This window comes from Leuciscus leuciscus (assembly GCF_965113295.1).
Source record: "Leuciscus leuciscus genome assembly, chromosome: 11".
In the NCBI taxonomy this organism is placed as follows: Eukaryota; Metazoa; Chordata; class Actinopteri; order Cypriniformes; family Leuciscidae; genus Leuciscus; species Leuciscus leuciscus.
The window spans coordinates 3,838,735-3,860,247 of NC_138735.1; the positions used below are offsets into that span (position 1 = coordinate 3,838,735).

The following is a 21,513-nucleotide window of genomic DNA, read 5'->3' on the forward strand; positions in this document are numbered from 1 at the left end:
AAAAAAAAAAAAAAATCAGCCTGCTGCCTCTAGTACAGTTGCAAATGTTAGCTCACTTTTCGGCAAAAGTTCTGTTGGCTTAAATTATTTGAGAAATAAAAACTTTTGTTGAAGTTATGCAAATGGTGAATTATTTGTATGACTACATCACAAAGAGTCAAGTCTTGTAAAAGCATTAGATTGAAAACATTGAAATTTCATAAAGTGTGTAAATAATAGAAACGCAGTTCAAAATGGCCTCTGGAGTCTGAGCGTTTTTTTGGGCCCTGGGGGTGTTCTGACATGCCCTGACATTTGTGCTTTTTTCAGTTGCTTATAAACATATTAATGGCAAAGGTGTAAATTCACTCTATATAGCACAAACAGGACTACAATAATATGTGAGCCACATGTATGTACATGTTTTCATTTTTGAGAGAATAATGTTTATGCGTGGTTATCGAAAAAACTAAAAATTAAAAATTTTGAAATAAGACCACAAAACACATACTAAATATGTGGCAATAAGACTTTTGACTTATGGATGTCGTCGCCTATAGTTTTTTCTTCAAAATTATGTGAAAATAGTCTTGCTTTATCGTTCACATAAAACCATACATTGATTTAAATTGATGTAAAACAGGTTTTGCTTGGAAAGCCAATATGCGAGGGGGCGTGAACGAGGAGTGGTTTACACCTTAGAATACACCCACTCTGCATAATGATGAGCCATTCACTCAGGTGTGACACTGACTGAGCCACAATGAAAGGACAAAAGATATATTTAGAAGAAGACTTATATTGACCATTTAAGATTTTGCTTACATCTATCTTGTAAATATGTTTTGCTATTTTATTAAAATGGTTACAATTACAACAATAATTACAATTTCAACAATATTTCAAGTGTACTCTTTCTTTGTAAAAAAAAAATGATTATAGGCCCTACATTTTATCTATGTATTCATTAGTTTGAATATAACCAACATTGGAACAGCTAACATCTTAGTTGATGACTTTATTTTTGACAAAAATCGTATTTTATATATAGAAATGGCTAAACAAAAGCTTATTTGATGTGGCAGTATATTCTACAGTAAAAACTGTACCCAAATCTACTAAACAAAATGTTGTCTTTCATATTTCGTCTGACTGTAACGTTGTTTTCATGAAATATTAGGGCATATTGTTAATTTGCAGTTTAATACGTTGCTTATACAAATAGCCTACATTTTATTTCAACATTCAGTCGATGTTTACTTATCTCAGTATAGCAATACAGTTTGCTAAAACATCATCATTCATTCACACACGCGATTTAAATTTAAACTGTCTTTGCCAGCTGTGGTAAACAGCGCGCATCTGTGCCGTTTATTCATTCATAAACAGAAACCCACGTGAAGAAATTCACGTGAGAAGGAAAAAACTTACTTGTATTCCTCAGCTCGCTCCTCGATATACCCGCACTTCTGAGGGACATTTTCGATTAGTATTATTCCTCACAGCGCTGCAAGACGGTGTAAACAATGATCTAAATAAACGTGTGTGTTTTCTCGAGCTGATGTGGGCGTTCACAGGATTGCCTCAGCCATTTGCGTTTGAATAGCGCGCGCTCTCCGTGGGCGGGGCCGATTATAACGTAATGAGATGAGATGAGCTCGACTGGAATCGCTCTCTTTTAATACAGATTTCACAAGATGAGAATAATTGTTTTTTTATATAAATGACTTCATTTAAAAGAAGAGAATTCAAGCTTCATGCCTGTCTGTCTGTATGTCTGTTTGACTGAGTATTCGCTGAGTTATTGTTAATTTTCGGACGCGTTTCAGAATGGACTTCACTGGCAGAGAGAAGGCAGAACTCGCTTCGTGTTTATTTTTCTTTATTTGGCAAAAAGCACAACACTTTGTTTTTATTGTGAGTATACACAAAAATAATACACATTTAACAGAATCGATTGATGTATGAAACTCCTATGGAAAATCAAAGTCAACAGAGTATTTATGAGTTTCTTTTACACTAATAAAAAAAAAGCGAGCTGGTATCGCCGGCGATACAGCCGACCTCAGGGGGTTAAATGCAAATGTTTTTTGAGTATTTCATTTGTAATGATTCATGCAAAGCATGTACTCACTATTCCTAATTACAAGAAGAAAAAACTGCTCGGTTTGGCCGAGGAAAATTTTTCAAACAATTTTTTTGTTGTTGCTTTAACTCCTATCGGCTGATAACGATCAGTGCCAGATCAATCGCACCCTTACTTTCAGCATTCTTGCCTTTTTAGCCTGCCTTTCTTTTTTCAGCTGTCATGAGCAGCTGAAATGTCTTATGATTGTGTTGCTGTGCTATTCTAAACAGTTTGCATATAATAATAGATTCTTTGCACACACAATGGCATGAAAGATTATCTTTTTTTATTTTATTTATGATGTTATAGTGCTATTCAAATGTCGTTTAGTTCAACTATTCAGCTTGACAGGGTCAGTATGAGTAACCCTAATCAAAATAATGAAATACCAAATTTCTAAATAAAATGTTTTATTTATTTGTTATTATTATTTTGCATTAAAGACTAAATCGAGTCTATCAAATAAAAATAAAATAAAAAGAGGTTAGTTGAAGTGTCCTGTTAATTTAATCAGCAGTAAGTGACGCACAGCACTGAAGCAGCATCATTTCATGAGAATAATACATTTCTTATTGCAGTGCCTGGTGTGCCTTCATTAGGGATTTAGGTCTTAGCAAGTACTGCTAGTGTTTCATGCAAACCTTAAAGAGAGAATGAAACCAATAAAGAGCCTTCATGCCTAATGAAAGCTGTTACGTACGTTGTACGTTTTAAGAGTGTTGCTATAGGGGTATATGTGGGTAGTTTTGTTGTTGGATGTGTGTGTGTGTGTGTTTCAGAAGTTCATTGGATCAATCTACAGCCTGTCAGTCTTCCTGAAGGATGATGATGTCTCGGTTCACCAAACCAATCACATTACGCCGCCTTCCTCAAATACCCGGATCTCTTCCACCTCCCCAGCTTTTGTTCACTTTGGCTTCTGACTTTCTTTGGCTTTTTGTCGACATCGCTGATTCTGTGTGTTTATCGTGTGGTTTATCGACCAATTGTCATATTGTGGTTGTGAAGTGTTTTTGTTTTTTCATACTGTTCACCCTTGTTCAGTCATCACGGTGTGTGGAGCAGGTAAGCAAGTTGCGCGACACACATTGCGCACCACATAGGACAGTGGTTCCCAATCCTGGTCCTGGGGACCCACAGCTCTGCACAGTTTGCATGTCTCCCTCATTTAACACACCTGATTCAGATCATCATCTCGTTAGGAAAGAGCTCTGAACTGAATTGGGTGTGTCAGATAAAGGAGACATACAAACTGTGCAGAGGTGTGGGTCCCCAGGACCAGGATTGGGAACCACTGACATAGGACATCTTGATTGTATTAGACACACTAGGTTTAGGAGAGTGCCACACCCTGTGGTGTTTATATTGTATAAGCGAAAAGAGACCAATCTTATAACAGTCAGCATTATTAGCAGGGAAGGATGGCATAAAAGTAAATATGTCTGTATATTAGGCATATTATTATCTGTGAGAACTGTGTGAGTAAAACTAGCAGAATTAGAAAGATGTAAGATCACGTCGGGGTCACCAAAAATATTGGTGTCCGAACTTGTTTGAGCTTATTTAGACCAATAACTGGGACACAACTGAGCCAAAGTATATATGTATCTGACTCCATGCAGTTGTTGTAAATATAATTATTACTTTCTTTGAATCCAGAGGAAAATGCAAGCTTTATGTTAGCTTTTTAATCAAATATCATGTTGAGAATAGTCAATCAGACATTTTATAGAAAGAAAGCAACTGAATCAGAGGTTTGAAGTTACATTTAGTAAAATATTACAGATACAGTAGAAGTAAATGTCCTCATAATTAACATGGATTATAAAATAGACAAAAGAAACGGAGTCAAATTGACTTTATTCTTCATAAGCCTTAAAAACACTTTTGCTTTCTATACTTCTGATACAGTATAATTTCCATCAAGGTAACAGCTGTTTGTAACAGTCCTAAATTTACATATGTCCTTTTACACCTAATAGGCACTATGATTACTTATACATCAAGTTACTGGATGATCCCTAAAAAATCCTTAAAAGAAGAAGAAAATGGGTTAAAAAGAGTAAAGTACTAGGCAAAGGCAAGTATGCAGCTGATTTGCTATTTATTGTTTTAAACTAGACATTTACTTCTATAAAGCACCTGTACAAGTCTTTACCTTTGGACAGAATCTGAAACACACAGTATCAAAATATGAATAATTTCTGACACAAACCCTTTCATGTATGTGCACATGTTAGAGGCATACAATGTCTGACAAATTATTGCAGATTTTACCACATTTAAATTATATTTTCAATTAACATGAACAGAGAGGATTCAAAAACAGAAAATTAGAAATTCATTTATTATGTTCTTCAGAAGTTGGACATTAGATACATGCGGTCAGTTGCTCTTGTCTTTTTGCTGTTGTACACCCACAATCCCACCAGCACCACAATGGAGACTATAAAGAGTCCTGAGAAGACCGCGGTGCCTGCACTGATATGAAGAGAACCACCATTTTCTGATTCTAAAGAAAGTAAGAATTGATTATATTAAAGACCATGATGCAGAATAATTTGAACTCATTATTTAAGACTTTACCAATATACCTGCTGCAGAATGCTGAGTATGTCTCGCCACACGGAAGGGACCCTGCGTTATGTGATGCCTATCGGTTTCTTTGCTCACATCTCGTCTGCGTTTGCGTGGGGGTTCTCTGAGGCAGCCTTGGGCGCATCTAGAGTTTGAACTTCCTTCCGCACACAGAATTACTGAGCAGGTAATGTACACCTGTCAACAGAATTTAAGTGCACTGTAGTTAATTTTCATACTCAACAGGATTTACAACATAACTATGTGATTCTGTAATACCTCATTGTAGCCTCCTGTGAACTTGAAAGCTTGGATCCCAAAGTCATACGTTCTTGCATCACTCTGATAAACCTCAACTGTGCCATCCAAAATACACCTGTAAGAACACAGTGATCACATGACCTCTTAAGAATTATACAGAGCAGTTAGGGTAGCAAAACACTATATTAATTCTGAATGTTTAATAAATCATACACAAAAAGATTGCATGAAATCTTTATCATGAATATGTATTGTGTAATATATGGAGAAATCTTGAATGAAATTCTCAAATAGTAGATTTTCAACTTCATGCAGATTAAGTGATCTGAGAAACTTGACTATCACGGAGCCGACGGGCTGACAGGTCAAGGTGGAGTAATGGGCCTGGAGGTCCAAGGTGAATCCGGGGACTCAACCTCATGCCGAGCTAGTGATCGGGAAGCCTTGATCGGGAGACAGAGCCAAAGAGCTGCACGAAGTTAATGGTGGGGGCAGAGCCGAGGATCAGGATGACACCGGTGAAGCCGACGGATCCAGGGGACTGGACATAACCAGCAAAGGAGATGAGACCAGGCAGTTTGGTGGGAACATTGGAAAAGGAAGGTTTCCAGATCGAAACGTAGCATCTATACAACCGGATAAGACCGGCAGAAAGGGTTTGAGGGTAGGGACTCTGGAGGGAACTGGATCCGTGGACCACAGGTCTATGAGGCAGTGGCTCCAGGATGGACTGGTCAATGCAGTTAACTCCGGTACAACCCAGGTGTGAGGCTTGGGCTCATGATGTGTGGAATTTGCAGCGCTGACAGGCTTCACATCTTGCAGACCTGCTGTGCTGTAGGACCCACCCCAAGTACTCCACCAACGTCCTCCACTCAATGAGAATGAGACGTAATGGTGGTGAGTCCGTCACTTAACTATACTCGTTTTGAGGGTTTGGTATTTTGTAATGTACTCGGTAAGGATGAGCAGAAGAAGGGATTAGCTTAAATACTTGGATAACAATGACATAAATAAGAAACAGCTGATAAATTATAGTTAAAGTAACAATAGAAACAAACAGGGACATAAACAGAAACCAAGGGAACCGAAACTACAAAAACAAATCAGCAGTCCCCTAACCAGGCATGATACAAACTTTCCATCAATTTGTCTCTCCATTGCAACAATCACAGCCAATCATTACAAAGAATATTTGACGATTGATATATAACTATGTTGATTTTGGATAAATGAGGTTTCACTGTGGGCAGAGCTATACAGCGAAACACCAGAGATATGGAAAACGTCTCAGGTTACGTATGTAACCCTGGTTCCCCGAGAGGGAACGAGACGCTGCGTCGAGACGCGGTGGGGAACGCCCTGCGTGATTGCGTCGTGAAGCACGTGTATAATCAGTCCAATGGAAAGACGAGACATCATAGGCGGGTGACGTCATCGACCAGGAAACTATAAGGCAGCCCCGCTGACACAGATCGCGTTAGCTTCTGAAAAGCCGAAGCAAGTCGATCACAGGCATGCAGGGAGTATGGCAAGGCGACGCAGCGTCTCGTTCCCTCTCAGGGAACCAGGGTTACATACGTAAACCTGAGACGTTCCCTTTCAAGGGAACTTCGAGCTGCGTCGAGACGCTGTGGGAACCCTATACCCACGACGCCATATGACAAATGCCTGTTCTGTATGAAGACCATGCGCATACTAGGAAACAAGCACCCTAGACCCTGGAGTGGAGCCTAGGTCCAAGTCATAAAATCTAACAAATGTATGCGGTGAGGACCTGCCTGCCGCATTACAGATGTCATAGAGTGAAACTCCTGATAATAAAGCCTTAGAGGCAGCCATACTCCTGGTAGAATGGGCCGGGACAGCCAAAGGTGAAGGCTGTCCGGCCGCTTCATAAGCAAGTGAGATAGCCTCAACTACTTACTTGCTCATTATCTGTTTAGATGCAGGGCAACCTATCTTAGGTAACCCGAAGCAGACAAATAACTGCTCTTATATATATACGCCACAGGGCAGCTCTGTGGACATAAGCATCCAAAGCCCAGACAGGGCATAAGAGATTAAGTTTTTCCTGATCTGGAGGTGGAGGACAGAAGGCCTGCAGCACAAATGACCCGCAAATTTAGTAGGGACCTAGGAATACAACCCGGCAAGGGGTGAAGAAAGACTATCACCATACCAGGTGCAAATCCAAGTATGTTCAGGCCTCAGCCTCATGTACCACGGAGAAGACGAAATAAGAATCTCTCCTCAGAGATAACCCAGCAAAGAAACATTCATTGCAGAAATCAAGTACTGTACCATAGGGCAGATAGCAAGATTCAGATATTCAGTCTTCTCGTGGAGGGAGCTCTAGACTGGAGTATGATCTCCACGACCTCAGTCGAGAGACCTGAATCTATGAGCTGGGCCCCCTCAGAGGCCGAGCCCATAGTATCCATAACTCCGGATGATAGTAACTCCCGGGAGCAAAGATATCGGGAAATGCATACAGGTGTAGCCTCAACCACACCTAATACGTTGCATCCAGTTCAAGCAGAGCTGGATGTGTCAGGGAGAACCACATAGGGCAATGCGTTGTATAAACGATGCAAAAGGTAGACTTAAGTTTTGACCGAAGTTCTCCCCAAAGGAGCTCCACCACCTTGGGGTGAAGTCTCCATTCCCCGGGCCTCAGCCCCTGCCTCAACAGGATATCTGCTCTGATATACGAGACCATCAGTGTGTTGTCCGGAAGGACAAGCACATGGTGACCTCTCAGGTCTGGCAGGAAGTATTTGAGAGCTCGAAATACCGCCATCATTTCTAGCCGATTTATGTGCCAAGAACGTTGATGGTCCTGCAAAAGACCTTTCGCCGAGCGGCCACTCATGACCGCCCCCCATCCCGTGAGGGAAGCATCCGTTGAAAGCGTTACGCGTCGACAAGAAGCCCCCAGCACTGGGCCCTGGGCGAGGAACCAAGGTTTCTTCCACATGACCAAGGCACGAAGGCATCACTGCGTGACCTCGATCGTGCGAAATGGATTTTCCCTCGGAGAAAACCCCTTGATCCTGAGCCACCACTGCAAAGGTCTCATGTACAAAAGGCCAAAAGTGATTACGTTGGACGCAGCTGCCATGAGCCCCAACAGTCTCTGAAACTGTTTCACAGTGAGTGACTGGCCTAGTTTTACCCCCTTTACGGCTGTGAGAATTGCAGCGTGCAGGAGACAGACGTGCTTGCATTATTGTCGAATCCCATAAAACACCCAGAAAAGTGGTCCTCTGAGCTGGAAGGAGCACACTCTTCTTGGCGTTGAGCCACAACCCCAACATCTTTAACCCTTGTATGGTGTTCGGGTCATTTTGACCCGGAGAGAATTTTCTTTTACCCAAAAATACTAGTTAACCCTCTGAGGTCTGAGCTGTTTTCTGGGCCCTGGAGGTGGTCTGACATGCTCTGACATTTGTGTTCTTTTCTGTTACTAGTGACATTTTCATGGCTAAAGTCTAATTACACTGTATTCAGCACAAACTCTGCTACAATAATATATCAGCAGCATGTATGTAAAAGTTTGTAGTTTTGAGATAATGACATTTATGCGTGGTTTGTGAAAATACACAAAATTCTCACTGAAATAAGGCCATGAAACCCATACTGATTATTTCTTCACAAGACTTTTGAAAATTGTATGACATAGCCTAGAATATTTGCTCCAAAACTATGTGAAAATCACCCTGACTGCTCATTCAGATAAGACAATATATTGATTTAAAATTTCTAAGACGTGTTTTGTGTGACAAAGCCATATGCGAAGAGGCGTGATCATCTCATGAATATGTAAGCTTTTCACACCTGAGAAAGACAAAGACACTCCCCTAACTGCCCTATTAGGAGCGATCAGGCCCTGTCATTCAGAGCAACCTTGCACAAAGAATGAGGAGATTTAAAAAAGAATGGCTTTTAGATTGTTTGGATTTATTTACAACACAACACAATCCAAAAATACAAATGACAAAAGAGCACATTGAAAACAATGATCCAAAGACAGAGACCTTTGTGCCATTCCTAAAAACATTGTACATACCTTTCATTTCCAAGGTGTTTGATTTTCACTTTACCATGTTCATGTACAGAGACTCATGTGAATGTTGAAGTCAGCAGGTATCTGGTCCCTGAAAGAAAAAAAAAAAGAAAAAACTGTGAACATACTGATATCAAGAGAAACTATAGGGCTGCACGATTTTGGGAATAGATTTTAGAATTTTCTGGTTAAAATTTATTTTTAAAATTCACAGAATACACACACACACACACACACACGTTTCCAACAATATATAATGAACACCAGGTTTGTTGTGCCTTGTAGGCATAGGCTACGCAGTGCTGCATAAAATAATAATAACAATAAATTAAATCTTCCAAAAGATTTCAAGAACAACTACGCTAGAGAAAAATATATTGATTATCATATGTTACTTCAAATGTTTCCATTCGTTATGATGATATGAAATGAGATAATAGTAAAAACATAAAGCCTAATGTTTGGTGCATTTTTCCTTTCAAACGCAATTGCGCTCCAAAATATGATACATTCAAACGCCATCGCGCTCCAAAATATTAAACATTATGGTTATACATATCTATGTTTGAGCAGATATCCACAAACAGTATTTAACAGGAAACACGGGTCTAAATAGTATAATATTCACCATATATCTAGCAACAGTTCAACTGCAATGTGAAGTTTATGCAACAATACCATAAACTAATAAGTAAGAATTTCTTACCTTACATCTTTCTTGTCTTCAAATCGCGTTCTTCTTCTTCTGGGGGTAAATCCAATGTAAGCTCAGACGTGTCTTCCAAAGCAGACTTGTGAAGTGTTTTGGTGTTTTGTGTTTGAGGTAACGAGGGCGTTCGCGTCCCATGTGGAGATTTGCATGTGAATCTCTTTTGCGCGAGTGGGCGTGTCGAATTAAAAAGTAATTAGCAAGCGTTTGAGATACTGGACATCCTGTTGGTTTTATACAAATTACTTAAACAGAGAATATTTGTTTTCAGTTTGAATCCGATCATTTAAAAGTACACACTTAAATGTGTATAAAGCAATGTTGTTTTCGTCAACGATGACGATAACGAAATGATTTCGTTGACGCACCTTTTTTTTATGACGATAACGCGACGATGACTAGCTAAAAATGGCTCTAAGGTGACTAAAACATGACGAGACGTTTTCGAGTTTTCGTTGACGAGACGAGACGGAACGAAAATCTGACGTTCACAATGCATGTCATTTCTGCCTAATTTGCATGAAATCTGTCTGTTTTGAGCTAAAAAAAAAAAAAAAAGTATCAGCAATGCTGCAGCTTCCTATCCTTGTTTTGGGTACGCCCACCACCCGGCTGCCGCCATGCCGCGCATCAGATTCCACACAACAACAACACACCTGCGGCTGCGGCTAGTCACGAGTCACCACACATCTTCGATATGAGGCGCCGGACTGGACAAAAGCGAAACGAACTGCGCGAGCGAGCGACAGTGCGCGAGAGAGACCGAAAGTGCGCGCGAGAGACCGAGTGTGTCTGCGCGCGAGAGAGACCGAAAGTGCGCGCGAGAGACCGAGTGTGTCTGCGCGCGAGAGAGACCGAGTGTGTCTGCGCGCGAGAGAGACCGAGTGTGTCTGCGCGCGAGAGAGACCGAGTGTGTCTGCGCGCGAGAGAGACCGAAAGTGCGCGCGAGAGACCGAGTGTACGCGAGAGAGACCGAGTGTGTCCGAGCATTAGTTTAGTGGGCTAATTGGTACAAAGTAATATATAATTATTATATAACTTAGATTATAACATAAATTATTATTTAACTAATTATATAAAAAAGCCACAATTGCCAAAGTAAGAATGTTTTTATGCTTTTTTTGAGTAAAACAGTGATTCCACTGTTACCACTTTATCTGTGTGTAATGTTGTAGTAGCTCAAAGTTTTTTGCTGTTTAAACTGTAAACCATTCCTTTATTACTGTGATTACTGGTGAAAATAGCCAATGTGCTGAAATTTTAGAAGAGCATCAATTCATGGAAAAAATATATCTTGAAATATGGGGATAAAAGGTTTCTGCCCAATGCGACAATGAAGTACAGCTTGGCAGCACTGCATCTCCATCAATGAGAAAGTCTAGTTTATTATGCAAAGGTTTTAAGGTTAACTGTTGTTTTATGAATTGCAACACTTGCTACAGTACAACCTGTCAAACCTAAGCCCATTTCCAATACTTTTTAACCTAAATTAATTTGTTAAAGACTACTTTGTTTTTGTTTTGTTTTTTACAAAAATTGACTAAAACTTGACTAAAACCTTTTTGCGTTTTCGTCGACTAAAACTTGACTAAAACTATCAAGTTTATAAGTGACTAAAATGTGACTAAAACTAAAAAGCATTTTCGTCCAAAAGACTAAGACTAAGACTAAAACTAAAAGGTCTGCCAAAAACAACACTGGTATAAAGGTATATGGCTCATAAATGTGTGAGAAGGATTCGCTGAGTTTTGTTTCAGTTTATAGACGTGCTCAAGAAAAAAAAAGTTCACCGCGACGGAGAGGCAGAACGCACACCCTGTTTATTTTCTTTATTTTACAAAAGCACAATGTTTTGATTTGATTGTAAGTGGACACATACAAAAGTAGAAATATCACAGATTATTTTTTTATATTTCTTTTTTCTGTATAACCATAAATGACGGAGTAATTTAAGTTTATGTTGCTGCTATGTGAAAAAAATCCAGCAAAATGCGTCGGCGCGTTTCTCGACCTCAGAGGGTTAATGTTATCGCTTTGGACTGAAACATAGTGACTTTATTCACAGATGGTATAACTACTTCTCAAATGTTTTTTTAACAATTTTCTTACTTTTTTAGGGGGGATTTTGTCACCTTGTTACACTTGTGGTCTTCCCGGTCAAAAATGACCGGCCTACAAAAAATTGCTTATAAATCACTTGTTATGCAATATTATCACCCAATATTGGATTCAATCTTTTTGTCAACTTGTTCTCTTTCAATTAGGACTGGTTTTATATTTCTATTTGCATCTGATTAATCGTAGGCCTCATTTATTTGACAGTAGGCATCTCATTTTTTGAGTAAAAAAAACATTATTTTTTAATAATTTTGGACATTTTAAATAAAATCTGAAGAAAATTGGCACTGTTGATCACACTAGTCTACTTGAACATTTCACCAGGAATTTTGTTTTGAAAAACTTTTATTTTGTACAAAATGACACATTGTCACACTTGTGGTCTTCCCGGTCAAAAATGACCGGCCTACAAAAAATTGCTTATAAATCACTCTTTATGCAATATTATCACCCAATATTGGATTCAATCTTTTTGTCCACTTGTTCTCTTTCAATTAGGACTGGTTTTATATTTCTATTTGCATTTGATTAATTGTAGGCCTCATTTATTTGACAGTAGGCATCTCAATTTTTGAGTAAAAAAAAACATTATTTTTGAATAATTTTGGAAAAATCAAATCTGAAGAAAATTGGTACTGTTGATCACACTAGTGTACTTAAATTTTTCACCAGGAATTTTGTTTTGAAAAACTTTTATTTTGTACAATATGGCACAGAGTTACACTTGTGGTGTTCCACTGGGCCATTAAGGGCCATTGTGGGCCATTGTTTCAATGGGCCATTGAAAGTGAATGGGAGAGACCAATGCAAACAATGAATGGAACAACAGAAAATATGTATCATTTTAAAGCTTAGAATCTCAGATTTTTAATGCATCTAATCACTTTGTTCAACTCCTAACGAGAGCTGAGTTATTACTCTAAGGGCGTTTTTCCACTGGGTTCGTTTGCTGCGGTCCGAACCCGAGTGCGCTAGTTCCCGGCGCCCCCCGCAGCGTTGGTCTGGTTTCACACTCAATTAGTTGTCTCGAACCCAGGTGCGTTTGCAGTGATCTTACGTCATCGCAAACGCACACGGAAAACGCATGGAGAATACAACTCGACTGAGCATAGCTGTAATTTGTCTGTTTTTTTGGTGCTATTATGCACAACATAGTGAGAGACAACTACGTTTATGTTCATTACATGGTGTAATTCAGCACATATCCAGGGGACGCCGTGTTTCTGCTGCTCGCAGAAGATTTTTCCCTGATGCAACAGTGATACGCATGCGCGGGACACTATACTTCCTGAACAAGCACGCACCCGAGTCCGTGTTGCTTGCACATTAACGCGAACCGCACCACGGTTCGGGAGCAACCGAGCTCAGACCACCTCCTCCAGGTAGTCTCGGGTTCGGTACTCTAGTGCGCACCCGGGTCCGATGACAGCGTTCACATTAGCGATTTTTCATGCGAACCGTGCCCCGGTCCGCACTAAACTGCCAGTGTGAAAGCGCCCTTAAACAGAGTGTTAACAGCCTGTGCCCCCCGCAGGCGCCACCTAGCTGCGAAATAAATAATCATAATTTTTTTTTCAAAACTATTACCTTGATCAACTTAAAATAGGTGTCATTTGAAATCTTAGAGTCTGAAATTTACAATGAATGTAGCCAATTTGATAAACTCCTAAGTAGTGCTGAGTTATTTGCTGATAAATAGAAAAAAAACAAATTCATAATTTATAAACTACTTTTTTGTACTACATTCAGCAATATGTCAAATACATCATACAGCTCAGATAGTCCTCTGTCATATGTCATTTGAAAGGTCTCAATGAGTAGAATACAGCAAGCATAATTGTTTCAGGCTTTTTACTAAACTTGAGTGAGGTTTTTATAAAAGAAGCCCTTCAAGAGACCCATTTTTAAACCATATATGGATGATGGAATTTTAGACACATTTCTGCTCGTAACGTCATGAAACATGCTCCGATTGTGGAAAATAACACGTCATTATTTACAGCAGATGCTTACAATTAAAATGAGTCCAAACTCAACATAATCCATCACTCAGAACTAAAGATATTCCTCATGGAGTTCGAACACAAAAAATACCACAGACACACAGACACACAGACTCACATAGTCAAGCAAGGTAGCTTAGACTTGGCCTTTTTACTTGTATCTTCATGAAACCTACATCGATCATGAAAAATGACACATCGTTATTTACAGCAGGAGCTCACGATTAAAAAGAGCCCAAACTCAATATATTCCATCAATGAGATCTAAAGATATTCCTCATGGCGTTCTAACACAAAAAATACCACAGACACACCTAGCCAAGTATATACTCATGAAGCTCTCATGTTTGGTTTTTGCTCATAACTTCACGAAGCATGCACAGATCGTAGAAAAATGTACATCATTATTTTCAGTAGACTATCACAATTAAAAAGAGCCCAAACTCAACATAATCCATCACTCAGATCTAAAGATATTCCTAATGGAGTTGTAACACACGAACCCCCACATGCGCTCACAGAGCCTTGACTATAGATGTAGCCTAGCACTTATGTCGCGTTTTAACTCATAACTCAATGAAGCATGCATAAATTGTGGTAAATGGCACATCATTATTTACATGAGATTGTTAAGATTAAAAAGAGCCCAAACTCACCATAATCCATCACATGCACATGTGTACATAAAGAATGAACATGCCCCTGAAAACTTTTCAGTCTCTCCCATTCACTTTCAATGGCCCATTGAAACAATGGCCCTCAATGGCCCAGTGGAACACCACAAGTGTAACTCTGTGCCATTTTGTACAAAATAAAAAATTTTCAAAACAAAATTCCTGGTGAAATATTAAAGTAGACTAGTGTGATCAACAGTGCCAATTTTCTTCAGACTTTATTTCATATTTCCAAAATTATTCAAAAATAATGTTTTTTTTACTCAAAAAATGAGATGCCTACTGTCAAATAAATGAGGCCTACGATTAATCAGATGCAAATAGAAATATAAAACCAGTCCTAATTGAAAGAAAACAAGTTGACAAAAAGATTGAATCCAAAATTGGGTGATAATATTGTATAACGAGTGATTTATAAGCAATTTTTTGTAGGCCGGTCATTTTTGACCGGGAAGACCACAAGTGTGACAATGTGCCATTTTGTACAAAATAAAAGTTTTTCAAAACAAATTTCCTGGTGAAAAATTAAAGTAGACTAGTGTGATAAACAGTGCCAATTTTCTTCAGATTTTATTTAATATTTCCAAAATGATTCAAAAATAATGTTTTTTTTACTCAAAAAATGAGATCCCTACTGTCAAATAAATGAGGCCTACGATAAATTAGATGCAAATAGAAATATAAAACCAGTCCCAATTGAAAGAGAACAAGTTGACAAAAAGACTGAATCCAATATTGGGTGAAAATATAGTATAATGAGAGATTTATAAGCTATTTTTTATAGTCCGGTCATTTTTGACCGGGAAGATCCCGGGGGTTTTAGGGTTCTGAACACCACACAAGGGTTAAATGAGACAGAACGACATCTCGATGCCGAACTGCCATCTGCTCAGATTGAGCTAGGATCAACCAATCGTCGATAAAGTATAATACGCGAATGCCCTGGAGTCTCAGAGGAGCCAGAGCTGCATCCACGCATATTGTAAAGGTGCGGGGTGATAAAAAAGGCAGAATGGAAGAACCCGATACTGGTATGCTTCGCCCCCGAAAGCAAACCTCAGGAACCTCCTGTGATGAGGGCGGATAGATAAGTAAGCGTCCTTCAAGTCAATTGTGACAAACCAGTCCTCGGACTGAATCTGTGACACAATCATTTTAGCGTAAGCATACTTTGAACTTGAGATTCTGAAACCTGCTGTTTAATTGACGCAGGTCTAGAATAGGACACAACCCCTCATCCTCTTTCGGAACAAGTAACGGCTGTAAAACCCTGACTGTCTGCTGGGAGGAGAAACCCCTTCTATAGCTCCTTTTGCAGAAGTGTCAGTACTTCCTGCTCCATAACCAGAGCCTGCACGGGGTCCACCACTGTGGGGAGGACCTCTAGAAATCTGGGCGGATGAGAACCGAACTGAATTCTGAAACCCTTTTCTGTAGTGTGCAGGACCCACTGAGAAATATGTGGCAGTAGTTTCCACGCTGCCAGAAATTCTACTAGGGGAACCAGTCTCTCGAGACTGGCCTCTGGATTTGGTTGAACAGTCACTTTGGTGCCCTGAAGCGGCGAACCGGCAGGGAACAACCGAACTGACCATTCTACGCCCCTCCTCGGAGGATCGTATGGGGACGCTGACACCTCGGTGCCCTGAACGGAGAACCGGCAGGGAACAACCGAACTGGCAGCGCTGCGACCCTCCTCAGAGAGTCGCACCCCAGAGGGTGCCGAGGAGAAACGATTTCTCAAAACCGTCCCTGCCCCGGAGGAACCTTCAGAAGCCTGATAGCCTCAGCGTCAGGACTTCTTGTCTAAGTTTTATTAGAGATAACGACAGTCCTCAGATCTTGCCTACCTCTAACTAGCGTTGTTCCTACGACCCTCCTCGGAGGATCGTTGGAAAAAGCAGGCACCTCAGCGCCCTGAAACAGCGAACCGACAGGGATTGGCCCTGACTGCTGCTCCTGACTGCTGCTGAACTGACTGCTCTACGTCCCTCCTCAGAGGATCGTTTGGGGACGCTGACACCTCGGTGTCCTGAAACGGCGAACCGGCAGGAAAACCGAACAGCCAGCGTTGCGACCCTCCTCAGAGAGTCGCACCCCAGAGGGCGCCGAGGAGCAACGATTTCTCAAAACCGTCCCTACCCCGGAGGGGACCACCCTCAGAAGCCTGCAGCCTCGGCGTCAGGGCTTCTTCCATTCTTAGCTATTTTAGAGATAAAACAGTCCTCAGATCTTGCATATCTCTAACTGGCTAGACTGTGACAGCCACCCAGGTCCCCATCGATTGTGGATGAGCCCGAATGGCGAATCCTTGTTTTGCCGCACTCTATGCTGCGAGGAGCTTAAGTATGCTGAGACTGCTCCCGCCCAGCAGTCTCAGGAACGTTAGATCGGTGAGGAAGAAACCTTTGGAACGCCGCTGAAGAGTTTATTTCTTCGTTTTTTTTTTTTTTGAAAGCGGAGCGTCCAGAAGAAAAGACATATTTTATCTTAATTTTTCTTTATTCAGAAAAACTATATATATATATATATATATAAATATATCACTCTGTGGCCACCAGCAGGAAACAACCAAACTGGCAGCGCTGCGACCCTCCTCAGAGAGTCGCCACCCAGAGGACGCCGAGGAGAAACGATTTCTCGAAACCGTCCCTCCCCGGTATAGTTTATCTGTTGCGCGACGCAATTCTCGAATAGCGTCAGTGCTGTTACATCCTCACATTCATCCATGCTTATATACTTTACCTACCAGTGCTGCCTAATAGTATTTATCTATTATTTATAGTGGCTGGTGGGTAGTGTTGTTTTTGGCAGCCTGTTTTAATTTTAGTTTTAGTCTAGTCTTTGTGTCAAGCTGTCATTTTAGTTTTTATTAGTTTTAGTCACGTTCATACTCTTTTTAGTCTAGTCAAGTTTTAGTCGACGAAAACTGATGACATTTTAGTCTAGTTTTAGTCAACGAAAACTGATGACATTTTAGTCTAGTTTTAGTCAATGGAAATTGTATTTTAGTCTCTTTTTAGTAATGCAATTCTATTTACCCTAGTCAATATATAATTGCAAACAAGGTTATCTTATTATATTTAGTATATTTAGCTTTGGCTGTGACGGTGGCAGTTGTTTTTTTTTTTTTTTTTTTACCACCGCGGTAATGGACCAACTACCGGCGGTGGTTGGGGGGTTATTTAAAAAAATAAAACTCGTTTTATATTTCCACACAAAGACGCGTGATATAGCCTACCACTCTGCACTTTGAGAGGGATGTGGGACACGAGCAGGAAAGAGACCATCGATCTCTTTATGATATCTTCGTGTTTTCTACTTGATGTAAATTGGTCTGAAGAGCGAATTTTATCCTCCACAAGGGCGAAATATTTAGAAATTATATATTTATTTCGTTCTATGTTTGAGATTGCGCTGCCAGAGAAAGTGAAACTAAAAATCACCCGCGCGTGTGAAACGCGTTTTACAACTAAACTTGACTATAATGTCTAATGACTATGTCTAATATAGGCCTAACAAGCACAAACTGTGTAAAAAATTATTTGACATGCAAGTACAAATGTAGGCTATCTGTCCTACAGCGTTTTTCTACTTTACCACAGTAAAGAATACGAATATAATAGGCCTAATTAAAAGCGAACCAATGAAGAAACGTTTATAATCCTTTTAGAAAATGGGTGAGACGTGAGTGAAGATTTGGGAAAAGAAACAAGAGATTCCATGCAGGGATGAGTCACGATTTTTGGATATTCGATTAGTTTATTTAATTATAGAATATCGAATAGGTTGTGCGATTATTCTCTAAAATAAAATCTCCATGTTCTGGTGCTGATGCGGTGACGCGTTCATGTAACCGCGGGTGACGCTGCCAATAACATAGCCTACAGCTGTCACAAAGAACCGGCAAAAGTAATGATTATGAATGTGTCAAATATCAATGAGACATTTTAATAGAATAAGTAGGCTAATGGAGTAATATTGTTAAATTCGCTGATAATCGGGTGACCAGATCGCAAACCAGAATTTAAAGCCGATAAGCTATAGGTTCACGCACAACTCTCTCATTCGTCGTGACGTTATAACATTTCGTCTCGTCTCGTTTTGGTCAACGAAAATGAAGAGACATTTTAGCATAGTTTTTATTTCGTAAACCACATTTAGTCTCGTTTTTATTCGTCAACGATATTGCATTATACATGTATTTTAGTCATCGTCACATGACCAGCATTTACGTCTCGTCTCGTCTCGTTTTCGTCAGGTGATAACGGTTCGTTGACGACAATATTTCGTCATAATTTTCGTTGACGAAAGCAACACTACTGGTGGGTAACGTCGGGGTTATGATGACGCCAACACGGGAGAGAGATAGCTCGCAAGCGTCTCTTTAACCCGAGGCACTGTCATACCATGATACTTAATACCCATAACATTACTATAGTAGAAGTTTAGGGATAAAACACATAAACAGAAACCGGTTTATTCCACGATCTCGACACCTCAGTGTGGAGATAGGGAAAAAACGGCACTCCCCGACGAGGAGGCTGAGATATAGAGTTTTCCTTATATTTTCACTCTCATATATGTTCGGCTGGCCAGTAATATTTAACTTAGCAACAGCACTATATAAAACCTCCTTTTATAAGCTCCTCTTTATTCAACAGAGTTATGAGCTGACTTATTTATTTATTGAAAACTCATAAACATCTGCCTTTATTTGATATTTTTTCTTTTATTTATTTTTTAAACAAAAACACTATAACGATACCAATTCCTCGGAACTGGAAATCGCAGCATGAGTGCCTCATCCCGGGGAGGAGAAACCGCAGAGCGTGCTTCTCCCCGAGATAAGGCACTGGATCGAACAGGTGATTGTTAGAACCATTTGCGATCCCCAAGATGCGCGTCGACGCCGTGCCTCGGCAGCAGCGGGACCCGCGCCTCGGGGCACGCGCACCGAACCGTCCTCCTCGAAGAACGGCCGGCGGGAGCGGAGCGTCCTCACGGACAGCTTCTCGCAATGCTCACAGTCAGCCCCCTCGAGAACTGACTGTTGGCATGCTCCACTCCCAAACAAGCAACACAAAGCTGAAGTGTGTGTCCCCACCCGTGATATAACGTGGGGAGGGAACAACACAACGCTTGCTTGCTCTCTTTTGACATAATATATATATATATTGCACCTTGACAGACAACAATAAATATGACAAGGACAGAATACACAGATCGTTTGCTGAAGGCACAGAAGCTGACGCGATCTGTGTCAGCGGGGCTGCTTTATAGTTTCCTGGTCGATGACGTCACCCGCCTATGACGTCTCGTCTTTCCATTGGACTGATCATACACGTGCTTCATGACGCAATCACGCAGGGCGTTCCCCACCGCGTCTAGCAGCTCGAAGTTCCCTTGAAAGGGAACCAAGACACTTTTCATGTCTGGTTAAGACAACATCTTTTTTTCCCCACAAAATAAAATTGATGTGGAACAGATATAGAAGAGAGGTTTTACCACACGCTAGTGTAAGGATTTTAGCAGTCTCACCCTTCTTTGATGATGTCATAAGAGAGGGCACTGTATGGGTTGTCATCTGGAGTGGCCCTGCAAGACTCCACAAAGAGCTGGACCTCAGGGAGAGCAGAATGGGCTGCAATGCCCATATAGAGCACATCCATCAAATTTATCTCCAGCGGATACAGACTGGGATCCACTGGACTGCTGAAGTTATTGTCAGTAAAAATGTCAAATGAGTAACTAAAAGTGCCAAATCTGGATTCAGTGAAGATGAAGTCTGACTTCTTGTTGATGTAGTGGTTGGAAACACTGGCTACTTTGGGGTACTGGCAGGAGAAGCCGATTTTAACTTGATTGCGTCTGGTGATTACTTCATTGGGGTTCTCAAAAGAATTGATCTCGTTTCTGAAGACCATGAAGTCTCCGGAGTCCTGATTGGTCATGAGGAAGCAGGTGTGTGAAAAGATCAGGCAAAAAAAACAGAGATAAATATTATACAGCTGACAGTTAAAATTACTTTGAAGTTTTTTCAAAGTTTTTTTAAATGGTAGGACAAAATATTATTAAAAAAATGTTTATGGACCATTATTAATATTTAATACACGTTCTTGTAATGTTGAGAGAAAACGTTCTTAAAACAATGTTAAAACATCCATATGATCTTATTAAAATTCTATTCATATTTTTGTAATGTCAGGAGAAAACATTGTGCCAATAATGTTGTTGATGATGTTTTTTGTTTTTGATGAATGTTTTTAGAATGTGAATATAAAATGATCTTAGAACATAATTATTGGAATATTATATACAGTATAACTGATTAATTAAATCTTGGGAGAAAACTTTTTTTTGTGCCATTATTCTCAGATAGTCCTTTAATCATTAGAAGGATCAGATAAAAGGGAATGTTCTCTGAACTTGCTGAATAATGTTCTTCAGAAATTACAATAGAACGTTCTCACAACTTTTTCAAAATGAAAGAATGGAATGTCCCTCTAACGTTCACATAACCAAGAGGAGATGTTCTTAATAGATTAAAAAACTGGATGTTTCGAATTTTAGCATAGCAAATATTCCATTTAAATTGGAGAACGTAGACAGCAGCATTTCTACCTCCACCGTGGTACCACAGGTGTCGAGGGACACCATGCCCAGGATATGGGTGTCATTGGAAGTAAGAGAGCAGGTAGGGTCTCTCAGTTGGAGCCAGTTTTGATCAATCCCCTTCATGGAGGCTTTGCTTATTGCAATGCTGATACTGTTTTCCTCACAGAAGACCTCTGCTTCACCTTGAGGGATATGATACATTTATTAATTGATCTATTCAAATGTTGAGCAAGCAATCTCATTGGTTGCAAGATCAGCAGAGGCCAATCAGCTTGTGCCATGTAGTAAATATGATTGCAAGCAAAAATAAAAACTGTTAACAGTTGTTAATTTTTGCAGTTTACAGTTTGTTTTTGTATTGTGAAATATCTAGTTCA

General features: G+C 40.1%; 1 protein-coding gene across 3 annotated transcripts in view; it reads right to left on the reverse strand.

Annotated features, from left to right (window-relative positions):
* Positions 1-21,513, reverse strand: part of LOC309509543 (uncharacterized protein) — a 56,139-nt gene that overhangs the window by 13,653 nt on the left and 20,973 nt on the right. Inside the window, exons 9-13 of one of the 3 annotated variants that reach the window (XM_082184321.1) lie at positions 21,143-21,318; positions 20,060-20,460; positions 4,964-5,060; positions 4,702-4,882; positions 4,389-4,619 (exon numbers count right to left, since the gene is read on the reverse strand). In XM_082184321.1, the coding sequence (XP_082040447.1) occupies positions 4,465-4,619; positions 4,702-4,882; positions 4,964-5,060; positions 20,060-20,460; positions 21,143-21,318 (1,010 nt within the window). In that variant the 3' untranslated portion in view covers positions 4,389-4,464. Of the gene's footprint in view, positions 1-4,388; positions 4,620-4,701; positions 4,883-4,963; positions 5,061-20,059; positions 20,461-21,142; positions 21,319-21,513 lie in introns of those variants that run through there. The other 2 variants (XM_082184320.1, XM_082184322.1) reach the window with 2 other exon arrangements.